This window comes from Drosophila mojavensis, unplaced genomic scaffold, assembly GCF_018153725.1.
Source record: "Drosophila mojavensis isolate 15081-1352.22 unplaced genomic scaffold, ASM1815372v1 contig_36, whole genome shotgun sequence".
Lineage (NCBI taxonomy): Eukaryota > Metazoa > Arthropoda > Insecta > Diptera > Drosophilidae > Drosophila > Drosophila mojavensis.
This window is the reverse complement of record NW_025318858.1, coordinates 10409256-10422128: the sequence shown is the minus strand read 5'-3', so window position 1 is coordinate 10422128 and position 12873 is coordinate 10409256. Positions and strand designations below refer to the sequence as shown.

Below are 12873 nucleotides of genomic sequence, written 5' to 3'. Positions count from 1 at the left end.
AGGCATGCAAACACGCCCTATAAAACAAATCAATGTTTATTTAATTTGCCATTTGCTTTGATTCGCTCAGCTGTAATAAAAAAGCAACAACAACACATGCAGGAATGACAATGTAAAATATTAAATTACTAATATCCAAATTATTTTTCGAAGAGGCTCAAAAACACAAACAGCAATAACAATAACAGCAATAACAACAACAGCAGCAGCAGCAACAGCAGCTAAAATGCCACAGTGACACACTAACTGGGTGACTGCCAACAGCAACAACAACAACAACAGTAGCTTTGCCATCGAGTCGAAGAAAACTTAAATTATGCAACATTTGCGCCGCGGACAGCTGCTGGCAGTGGCAAAGTAGCAGTCAAAGCAGCCAGAGCAGCAGCAGTAGCAGCAGCAGCAGCACCACTACCACCACTGACTTCAGCCGCATCGCCTGCAGCAGAGGCAGCATCAGCTTTTAGGCTAGCAGGCCAGTTGGCTAGACAACAGTCAAATGGCCGCCACATTTGGGAAGCTGCCACCATTCGCCAGAGATGTCTGTGGCTTTGCCTTTGAGATATGTCGCATTCAATTACTCTACAAGTGCTTGGCGCTGCCCCGAATGGGCGTAATTGACAATTATTTAGGCGCTCAGATAAAGAACTTGAAGGTGTGTCAAGAAAAAAAAAAAAGAAAAGAAAATGTAGTGAACCAAAACGAAAACAAAAACCGCTAAAAAAAACTTTCAATACGGAAACCAAGCCAAATGCCAAATCGAGTTCGTTGCCTAAGTCTTTTGTTAAGCACAGCAGGTGAAAGGATCACAGCCAGCAAAAGCAACCGTGTGTGTGTGGCTTACTAACATAAACATACGCAGCTCAGGCACACCCCAATTGGAGGAAAAAGAAACGAAACTGTGGCATTTCGCTTGCAATTTAGCGCCATAATTCATATTCCATGGCGGGGATAATGCTGTATGCCAAGGAAAAGTTCGGGTATTTTTTTGTTTCGCGCTCGCTCGCTGCGGGATCACCTGGCGGCAAGAGTGGCCTAAAGTGGGCAATACAATTGCATAATAGTTTAGCTGCAAAGCGATGCGGTAGCTTTTATGGCTAATTTAATTGTTGCAATTTGAATGCATGCGATGAGAAATGAAGGCTTTGATCTGCCACGCTCGATAGCCGATCATTGCGCATTATTCCGGTAGCCGCAGCAGGCAGACGTGCGTAATTTCTGACGCTGGCCGCTTGGAGGTCACAGACGATATAAAAAAAAAAAAATGAAACTCAAACATCAAATTGCTAGATAGTATTAAATGTGCCAAGATTAGCAAACATACATATGTACATGCATGTACTTTGATATTAAATGAATGAAACTGATGAAATATGTTTTTATAAAGGCTATAATTTTAGAAATATTAAAGGATCATTTTTCAAGATTCAATTAATTTGTTTAATAGATTAAAATATGAACATTATTAAATTGTGCAATTTATTATTTATAATCAATAAATTAACTAGGCCTAACACACGAAATACCATATGAGCAGGTTGGCTGTGTAGGCATTTCAAGAATCTCCCACTCCCACTCTATCAGCCATTGACTTATATAGATATATATATTTTATATCATTTTAATTTTTAAATTTTTATATGCGACAAGACAAAACAAGAATAAAATAAATAAATATCACCTTCTTGATATTTATAATCTATTAATATTTTATTTAAATATGTGTCTATTTATAACACAGTGTTGATCGCGCTATTCTGTTTGCTGTATTTATTTTTCATTTATTAATAAGCTTGCAAATATTAATAAATTGTTTTTAACAAGACTTCCTGCCAAATTTAACTATAATGAAATGTTTGAAAAAAAAAAGACAAGACATAATTATTTATCGCTTTTAGCTGCTTCTCGCCTTATGTGTTTTGTAGCATAAACCACAGCATTTTTGATTAATAACAAGGTTCTTTGTATTGTAGCCAATTGGCTTAGTATAAGCTTCCATTTATTGTATAATGAAGATTTATTGGGTTGAAGACTATTAACTCAGCATAATATGTATCAATTTTCATTTTTATGAAAAAGAAATTACCTGTTAGCTCTCTATTATAGGGAAATGGATCGTATATTTTGTATTGCCTATATAAAATCAATTTTCTAATGCACCTAATTTCTATCTATCAAACTAACTGGCATGTATTCATTTTCCTGTTACAAATCTTTTCACAACTGCAATATGCCGAACCATTAGCTATTACTAGAAACCATAGTAATGATAATAAAATTAATTCATTGAGCTGGACAAAGTTCAACTCTTGTGGCATTTTGTCATGTCAACGACTTCAATTGCTCCATAAAAATACAGGCGAATATATACATATAAATATACATATATATATATTGTGCATAAAATCCCCATAAAAAAGGTAGTTAAGAGCGCTTGCTGGTTGCTGGCCAAGCGAAGCATAAAGCCAAATGCAGGGCAACCAAAGAATCCCAAACAAAGACGAGACAACACACATGTCCAAATCGCGAGGGGGCGGGCAACGTGCAAGGGGAGGTAAGGGAAGGGGGCGGCTAAGCAGGGATTTCCAGATTGCCTCAGCAGGCGGCTGGCTTGCTGCTTCACTTGACTCGGAATTGCAGCAAAACGCTTTAGCGGAGGCTGATTTCGATTACAAGTTTTTGATTTTGCTTCTTTTTTTTTGCTTTTTTTTTTTTTTTTCGCTTTTTTTTTCTTTGCTGTTTGGTCGAAACTGGTGCAACTCGTACCTTGAATCTATTTGGCTGCCAACTGACGCTGCATTTGTCGTTGCATTTTTTGGCCAAAAACGTAGCCAAAACTCATTTCGCAATTTGAAAAAGAAAAAAGAAGCCAAATCAAATCAAATCAAAAGCAAACAGCACACTTAGCTACAATTGGATGGATAACTTGGCGACGTCGACATCGACGTCGTTGACCTCCAAAAGTCTCGCTGTCTAGATCAGCGCTCATTAGAGCAAAAGGCGCGCTTGCAAAATGTGCAACGTCTTTCCGAGCTTTTTCTCAGACAACAAACATGAAAAAAAAAAAAAAAAAAAAACAACTACAAAATTGAAATCAAGAGACCAAAAAATCAAAAAACAACAACAACATTCAGCTGATATTGCGAAAAATTACATTCAGAGTTTTTCATTCACCTTGTCGTCGTCATTTTGTGGCAGTTAATTAGTTTGCATCAAATATGCGTACGTCCTACTCCCACGCCCCCTTCCCATTTATGGCAGAAGCAGAAAAAAATATGATTTTAATTGCCACGAACAAAAGTTTTTCGTGGCCACTGAATGCCGCAATTTGTTGTTGGTCTGCGCTGCTCTCCGTTGTCTTTTGCATTCAATTTTCGTTTGGGTTGGCCTCTGCGAGCGAAAGACCATTGCGTAAGTGCCACCACCAGCCATCCATGCGAAAGAGTGTGTGAGAGAGAGCGAGAGAGAGAGGATGAAAAATCAGGCACAGTTCCTGTGTCGTTATATGAAATATTGATGAAATTTGCATTAAAAAGCAATTTTTGTATTTTAATAATATTTAGCTGATTAATTGCTCGAAAGTCTTTTATCTTCATGAATATTACTTAGAGTGAAAATGGGTCAGTGTATGGTTAATTGAGACATGTATGATCTGAATGCAGCTTATAAATATATTATACTGTATGATATACTAGATTATATATATAAATTTAATATGATTAAAATTTGATTAAACTTGTTGATGAAATAAAAAAAATATAGATATATACTAAAAAATACCTATTTATAAATTAATTGAAGCCTCAATAAGACCTCACATATACATATATATTTGATTAATTTTAACTTTGACCTTATCTGCAATTCAAGGCACAAAAATCAACTTTATCCATCTTTGGCGGCAATTGAAAATAAATCTTTACACATTATCCAATTGAGCTTAAAGACTCTCAAAGACCTTCCCAGCCTGACCGAATGCTCTTTAAAATTGCTATTCCTCTGCGCCAATGCCCAAACCAGATCACTCTGATAATTCTTACTCTGTCTGTGGTAAAGTAGTTTATGTGCAGTTGTTAATCATATTTAATGACAGTCTGCTGCATTCTTGAGCTATTTAATTTGTTATAATTAAACCCTACAAAAATAATGATTTTATGGCAATTAAGCTGCATTGAAAGATCCGTTTGGTAATTGCATGGCAGTTGTGCAATCCAAAAGCCAAACTGAAACACAATTTCAATTGCAAGTGGCACTCTTAAAAAAAAAAAACTAACTAAAAGCCAAAGACACCTACGAGAGGCAGGCGCAGCTCAAGAGCTTTTGTAACAAATGATGGTTGAGATAATTAAACGTGTAGGGGCTTCGGACTGCAGCAGCTAAGTCAAGCTGAAGTCAAAGTTAACTGCCACGCCCCCTCCCATACGTTGCTAAGTCGATGACCTTCAGCTGTGCTGAGAATTCTTAGGCGCCTTGTAACTGGTTCTTGTAACTCGCTCTTTGATCGATCTTTGTTTTTAGTCTTTGTTTTGTTTTGTTTATTTTTTTTTTTTTTCTGTTTAGAAACTCGAAAGAAAATTAAGTCAGAAATTAAAAGCGAGGCGCGTTCGACTTTTTTATTAGAAAGTTGTTTTGCTTTAGTTCCGTAAGCAACGTCCTTGGGCATATGCAAAGAGGCGGCCGCGGGGGCTTTGACCCGGTACATTAGATGAGCGCTAAAACCAAAAACCAAATCAAAGCATAGATTGTTTGATATATATGTTTTTTTTTCACTCTAATTCAACGTCTGCTATATTTATTTCCATGCACATGTGTTTGTTTTATAACGCCCATTAAAAAGCCGAGCCGGTTTTTAAAATTGTTGAACATCTTACGGCTCCCACTCCCTAGCATCCTCCTGCTTCTGCTCTAATTGGGTGTGTTTCTTGAAAAACCCAAGTGGGGAAAATGCCAAAAAAAAAAAAGATCCGATAAAAAAGAAATAGCTCCAAATTTGTTAAAGCGATTCAATTCATCAAATTGCAATAAACAGATTTGTTTTGTTTTTATATGTATGTATATTTTATATCATCTTTTGTTATGTATTTTGCTAATGGTCAATTAAGAGTTGTTGCCTGTTTGTTTAAGTCGCCTTTCGGTGGCTTAGAACTCGGCAGTTGCAGCTACTTTTGAAAGTTGAATTTTTGGTATTTTGCGAGGAAAAACCCGGCCATAAATGGCCATATCAAGCGTCTGCTCTGGTTTCGTAGATATATATTTAAATTTATGAGCGTTAAGAGCCGTCGCTTCTGCTCTTGCCTTCTGACCTTTAATTGAACTGGACTCAGCGAGAGTCGCCTGGCACTTTGTCCTTGTGTCTTGTCTCTTGTCAGCCGAATCGCGTATTACGCTCTGACTATCTAAATATGTGATTTGACATGCGTCGGCCTTATCACTTGTGATGGATCGTCTCGCAGCACAGTTCATCCAGTGACAACGAAATGCAGTTCCAGTATTCATCAAAAACTGGGTCAGCGCTAAAAAGTCAGTTTCAGTTTGTCGTGAGGATGCTTAAAATATTTTTTTATGATTTATCAATCAAGGCTCATTAATATTTATTTGTCATATATGTATTTTAAATGTCAGCTAAATCATCAACTTGGATGTCAATATAAATATAGCTTAATACCTTCCGATATTTAATTTATTTGAAAGCAAGCTTTGGAAAAAGAATAAGCTAGAGGACAAAATATAAAGGTATTGGGTATAAAACAGGAAATTATTGGACTACCTTGAACACAGCTTGACTTTAACTTAACAAAACTTAACTTTTATGAAAGTTTTCATGCACAAAATTTGATTATATTGTTTTACATAAAATGGAATAAAGTATTGGCGCTCATAAGTAATTTAAATGAAATAATTTAATTATTTATAAAATATTTTTGTATTTAATATGCCATTTAAGTTTCTCACAATCCTACTATTTTGGAGTTATTATTATTATAAATTTGATAATGGGGAGCAGCTTATATAATATTTTTATTTAAATTGAAATAAGATGTTAAACAAACATAAATAAAAAATAAAAATAAAAAAAATCATGAAATTTGATTTAAAGCTTCGAACGAACAATATTATTATAATTTTTTTTTTTACCCAACAAATTTCTTGCTTCAAGAAAAATATTTGCCATAAAATAGAAAAGAACAATTTAAATTATTTTATACAATTTTATTTCTTAAAAACATTTTTACATCATTTGTTTTTTTTTTTTACATATATCATTTCATTGTACGTCGAAACCTTCTACTGATAAACAACAGCAGCTAAATTGATTATAAACTTTTGTAATGCTTTTATAAACAATTAGCTGGAATTTATCCTAAGCTGTTAGTTCAAACATAACAATGCTCCGTTTGATGGTTTTTGGGAAATAATTTACAAAAGGCTTTTGCTGTTCTTCCTTGGGGGCGTGGTGTGTGTGTGTGTGTGTTTTGTTTTTTTTTTTTTTACTTAAGATCTAATAGAGTGGCAGGGTGGAAGTTCTACCAGAACCTCTTGGAAATTATTTTGGGGGGAGCGCAGAGACCGTGTGTGAGTGTTATTTTGTTGTTTCATGTTTTTTTTTTTCTCTTCATTTGGACAGAATTAAAAAAATTGTTACTAAATTTAATTCGGCTCATATTTTTGTGGTAAGTCCTTGGCCTAGCCCCGAATAGAATTCGTAACCGCTCTACTTGTGGTAGCCGGAATGATCGGCGTAAACGCTGGCACCGATACCGCTGCCTGGGCCATAGCCGGTGATGGGGTATTTGCTGATGGCATAGGTGGGTGCGTGCTTCACCACGGAGTGCGACACATGGGGCACCTTAACGTAGACGGGGTAGGGGCGATCGACGGGCACATGGACGGGCACCTTCTGGATCTTCTCGACGTAGACGGGGTATGGCTTCTCGACGGGCACGGGGTAGGGCTTGGGCACCTCAACGGGCACTGGACGGTCGACGGGCACATGGATGGGCACCTTCTCGTGGCGGATAACTTCGTAGGGCTGTGGCACTGGGACGGGCACCTTCACGTACTCCTTGACGGGAACGGCAACCTTGCGGATCACCTCATAGGGCTGTGGCACGGGCACCTTAACCTCAACGGGCACGCGCTTCTCATGCACAACGGGGTAGGGACGATCAACATGAACGGGCACGGGCACACCCTTGGTCACAACGATGGTCTTCTGGACCTCAGCCTGTTTGCTGATCACATAGGGAGCGGGCACGGCATGCGAGTGAACGGCAACAGCGGGTGCGCTGTGGCCATAAGAGATACCGCCAGCGCTGGGTCCCACAGCGATGGCAGCTGGACCGGAGTGTCCAATGGAGCTAATGCCATAGCTGCTGCCACTGACAAGGGAGCCTTGACCGATGTGGCCAACGTCCAGACCAGCATGACCATAGCCATAGCCCAGATCGAGCAGGCCGCGTTTGTCCAGCTTCTTCTCCAATGGCACCTCATCGGTGGCACAGGCGGAAGCCACCAGAAGAGCGGCTAAGCAGAACTAAAATAGAGTGTAAATAAGGCGGAATGAGCACTAAACGGGCTAAGTAGGGCACAACAACAAAGTTCAGTAAATGTTGGCCAAGTGAAACTAAAAATCGTAAGCGGCTCGTCTTCAGAGTCAAGTGAAAATAACTTTCAATTGTAATTCGCAACTTGTTCTAGTATATCAAAATTCAACTGCAATTCAATTGTAATTCGCAACTTGTTCTAGTTGTTGGCATTATTATGCAATGACCGGGCCGACTTGTGTTAGGTAATCAGATTAGAAAGTTATGCGATATATATGACGCCCACTATTTGGCCATAGTTTATACGGCGACAGTAGTTCGCTTTCAAATGGTCAAGTGAAACGCGTGTGTGCGTTGCATGCGTAATGCGAGCATGACAAAATGCGCGGGGCAAGAAAATCAGATATGTGTATGGATATATATTTACACATACGTCACGCATGCGCGCAGTCGCAAACCATATGCATTTACCGCTAAGTTGTGCCTGTGCGGTCAACTCATATTATTTGTTAGCTCAGTTTGATTGCAGTGGCCAATAGCAAAATGGAAAACAATTTCGCATTATGAGCATTTATCATTTGTGTGATTAGCCGCATTTGTTTCAAGTTGAAGTTTGTCGTTTAGCGCTGGTGTTTTGGCCAACATATGTGAGATTGTGCAATTTGTAAACAGGAAGTCAACTCAAACGGAGTTGCGGTCAAGCACCGAAAGGCAAAGACAAACAGAGCTCATAAATATGATCATATTCAGCAATGTTAGCGCGCTAATCTATGTGGGAGTTGATAAACAATGCCACGATTCTCACATTGAAATGAATTATTTAGAATTGAAACAATTCTTTTGCTTCTATAATTCTGAACCACATTATTTGCACATAATTGTTAGAATAAAATGTGTTTGATTGTGTACTTACGAATACTTTCATTGTGAAGTGTGTTGGGACTCGTCAAGGCTGCAAATAAATAATAGAAAATAATACATATTAATTAGTTAATCTTTTTAAAGTTGAAACTAATCTTTAGACACTTTGCGAATACTTTTGAAATTAGTTTGTTTCAATTCTTTCTGTTTTTTAATATAGTTTTTCTTGAACACAATTTGGAAAAAAACCTTTAAATTTGGTTTGCATATTTTCGAAAAATAAATATTTTTAGCACAAATAACTGGCGGCAAAAATAACTTTGTGCGTTTGCCAACACTTACGAGCAACGCTTGAAAAACAGTGTTGTAAGGACTTGTAGAATCACACACGATTCCAAACCTTTGACTGGATGCTGTCTGTGGTCAGTGGCGCACTTTTATACCCCCAAAGAGTTTTTGTGTCAAAACGAAACTGAAAACGCGCCAAGCTCCAAGCGCCGAGTCCGTCATAAGCTAAAGAGCTTTTTGTGGCGGAGAGCGCGTGCGCGCCACGCTCTCTCTCTCTCTCTCTCTCTATCATGCTCAAAAAGCTCGCCTCAGCTGTTGTGCATTGGTATTAGTTAGGGGTTTGCGCTTGTTTGCGTGGAGGCTCGGAAAGTTTTGCAACGGATGCGCCCACTACTACCAAAGCGCCTCACCACTACCACTAAGCGGCTGCTGTGCTAGTATTGGTTGCAGATTTCGAGACTTTTCAAAACTGATCAACGCTTAAGGGGCGTCATAAAAAATAAAAAAAATATCTACGTCAAGCATTAATTACTCCAGGTGGAGCGCTTTGTCTCTTTTATTCTAAATTTATTCTGGGGAACTCCAAAGAAATTCTTTATTTTTTAGTTTAGATCTTTTTTTTTAATATATACAAAAAAGGCACTAAGTTAAACATGTCAATATTCTAAACATTTTTTTTCTAAATTTCTGCCTCTTAGGGGTTTTTTCATATTTTATTTGTGAGTGCCAAACCTGCTCTACCACTGCACTCAAGCTGGTAAAAACCCAAAAAAAAAAAAAAAATAAAAAATAAAATAAAATAAAATAAATAAAAAAAAACCAACAACAAAATTGTCATACAGAATCATATTGTTTTTTTCTTTCAGCCAGTTAATTGATTGCCATAAATATTTATAATATTATACATCATTTGAATTTCATAGATGCCAGAAGTATGTTCTAATAAATATAATAATATAAATCAGTCGGATTGCCTTGCTACATTTTCCCACATATCTTATCGTACTTTTATACATAAAACTGTGCATGTGCATTGCATAAGCGTTGACACAGACAGCGTCAGCAAGGTCTTTCACTATGTTCATTTTCGCTTACTCAGCGCATTTTAAATGCACTTTAAAAATACAGTTAGCATCGTAATAAGGAAAATTTCTTTATGAATGAAATGAAAGGTTTCAAAATAGTATAAACTTAGAAATAAATCATGAGTAAAACAATAAATAATATCAAAAATATCCAGAATGAAGCCCAAAATATTAAACAAACTACTTTTTAGCATTGAATAAATCGTATTTATTTACTATATTCTAGGTAGTAAACACAATAATGAAATAAATGAGGTATTAAACATTAAGTTGAAATTTATAAATCGTACATTTGAATACTCCGAAAGTTTAGTAATGCATATAATAGCTATTATATTTTTATTTTTAGATATATGTATATATTTTATTTTATTTTGTATTTTATATATAATTTCTAAATAATTTGATTTTTTTTATATTTAATATTTAATATTTTAGAGTTTAAATTGAAAATTTAAAATCTATTAAATTTGATATAATTAAATAAGATGAATTAATTGCTCGCAGTATAACTGTGTTCGGTCTTTTTCTCACACAATCTAATTGCAAGCGGAAGCGGCAGATTGGCATTTTTGTCGGATATGTGATAAGGCATTAGAGCAAGCGGCCAGCGGCAAGCGGCTATGATGTTTGCTAGGGCGCACGCACTTTTGGGGAAGTCTTGGGCTGTTGTCATGGTATGTGGCAATTGCGGCAGTTGCAACTGCAACTGCAACTGCAACTGCAATAGCACCACATAATCATTGTGGCAGCTGAGATAGAGTGAGAGATCGTGTTTCTAATTTGAATTACGCTGTTGCAATGCGGCTGGCTGACAGGCAGAGCCGGCATCCAGCTTGGCCAGAGAAACAGAGCTTTAAGTAGCTGCTAAAGTTGATTGGCAGTTGAATTCGCACAGAGGGGCGAGACGGGGGTGGGGCGAGGATTGGACCGGGTGGGCGTTGCAGTGGCAGGGGATGGTACGGCAATGCGTGCCGCAAAAGTGAAAGGCCTTTATGGGTCGCACACAAATGGGATTATATATCAGAGATGCATAGCTGTGATTTGGCAATTGCTGTCATAATTATTTCCTCAGCGTAGAAGAAAACCAGTTATATTCCATTGTATATCTATCTGGTGGGCATTCAAAAATGGATTTGCATTTTCTATTGTCTATCTGAAATATATTATAGTAAAATCAAATACAATTTTAGAACTGAAGAAAACAATTAGAACCTATTCACGATTCTGTTTCAGAATTTTATTTTGATTTTGCTTATTGACCTTGTTGAGCGTATATTAAACAACTTTCCAAAAATCGACATGGTTTAATTTTAAGTGGAAGATTCGCTGATATTTACGTATTGAATATGAAATGAATGAAATCAAGTTGTAGCTGAACTGATTTGTAATTAATCGATACGAGTTTAAAGCAAGTTAGCTGAAAGCTGAAATTTTAATTGCTTATCGAAATCAATTCTTTCAATCATATATATAAATATTCGTATCGATTTAAATGGCTATCAAATCGGAGCTGGCGTTTGTTTCATCAGAATAGAACTACGGAAGTTGAATTTTGATCAACTTATTCAAAATAACATATTTTAACTTAAAGTGGTTCTAAGTTCGACTTCTCCGTGGGCTGATCGCCTTCCGTATTCAAATCGTAGCTTTACATTCTTGACAATTTTACATATGGCATTTTATATTATTGGAATCGAATACATATTTAAAGAACGAAAATTACAAGTCATAAAATATATTTACAACTTTAAGATTAAGTAGTAACTAGTTTTATTTATAAATTGCTCTAGCTTGTGTCGTTTTATTACTAAAGGCTTTTGTTCTTTGTTTAGATTAATTCAATTAACTAAGCCTGTAACCTGAATTTATTTCATTTTGTTTATTTTGAATTCAGCTTTATTTTATCTAGTTACATATCTGCCATCTTACATATATTTATTTACATATGGGCTTGTTTCAACATAATAAATAAATTGTTTACCAATTTTTAATTCATTTATGTAATTATCCAACATCTAATTAATTCAGCCTTTTTATTTATTTAATCTGACCTTTGCAACATTTTGTAGGAATCTTTTTTTTTGTTATTTATATGAGTGTGATCTTTCAAAATAAGATTGCAATCAGCTCCTCTGGCTTTAACTTATCCTATTTTATCTAAAATCTTTAGCTTAGTTTATGCAATTATTTTGTTTATATTAATTTACCTAATCAATTTCCGGTTCATCAAACTTCAGGTTGTTCGATCGAACTAAGCTATATAGATTTGTCTTTATCAAGGTCAATCTAACTCAAGTTTTGTAATTTTTAGCTGCTAACCAGTTCCTGGTTTACTTAAAAAAAAAAAATACAATAATTATACAAAGTTCTTAATTTTCGTTCTTTATATTTCTGATATTTACATTAACGTTCACTTTATAATTCTTATTCATTTAACTCTAGGTCGTATTCCTTTTGTGGCTAGCCAAAAATCTATCGTAAGATTATTTTTTCGGTATTAGTGCATATATAGGTCAACTTCATTCCTCTTGAAATAATAGTTGTTTTTCTTTCAGTTCGATATGTCCATAAGTTTCCAGTTCATTTAGTTCTGAGCTCTTGTACTTAAAGCCATATGGAATAATCGATTATGATGATTCCCGTTTTAAGCTGCTCTACGTTTTATAGTGGTCAACTTTTACTTTTGCAAAATGTGTCGTTTTCTATGTTCGACCAGATGGAACCAAGCCAAAGACCAACTCAAGCCGAGCAGCCAACAAACAGCAACCAGTGCAGCTGCCCACAACAGCAACAGCAACAGCAACAACAAACGACAAGCGTTACGATTCTGTCAGACAACGCAGCCAACAGATGCGAGTTACAATTGAGAGATGCCAGCAGCAGCCGCAGCAGCAGCAGCAGCAGTCGGGTGAGCGGGCGGAGGTGCTGCTTGGTGGTTTTTGGCTCTGTGTTAGTTGGCATGCGACTTGGGCGCTTTGTTGCATGCGCTACATATTGCAACATAAAAGCCAGGCGACTGCTCGTTACAGCCACTCCCCTTCGGGCTGGCTGCCCCGCTTCTCCTCTGTCTGTGCACTGCTTACTCCACCGTTTGT

At 36.7% G+C, this 12873-nt stretch overlaps 2 protein-coding genes across 4 annotated transcripts in view; one reads left to right on the top strand and one right to left on the bottom strand.

Moving 5' to 3' along the window:
* Positions 1-12873, top strand: part of LOC6576469 (angiotensin-converting enzyme) — a 66695-nt gene that overhangs the window by 44292 nt on the left and 9530 nt on the right. The window lies entirely within an intron of this gene.
* LOC6576470 (MAGE-like protein 2) lies at positions 6193-8849 on the bottom strand. Its single transcript, XM_002002423.4, has 3 exons — positions 8745-8849; positions 8455-8493; positions 6193-7531 (listed from the first exon to the last, which is right to left on the bottom strand). The coding sequence occupies exons 2-3, from the start codon at positions 8464-8466 to the stop codon at positions 6710-6712; spliced, it is 834 nt and encodes a 277-aa protein (XP_002002459.1). The 5' UTR covers positions 8467-8493; positions 8745-8849; the 3' UTR covers positions 6193-6709.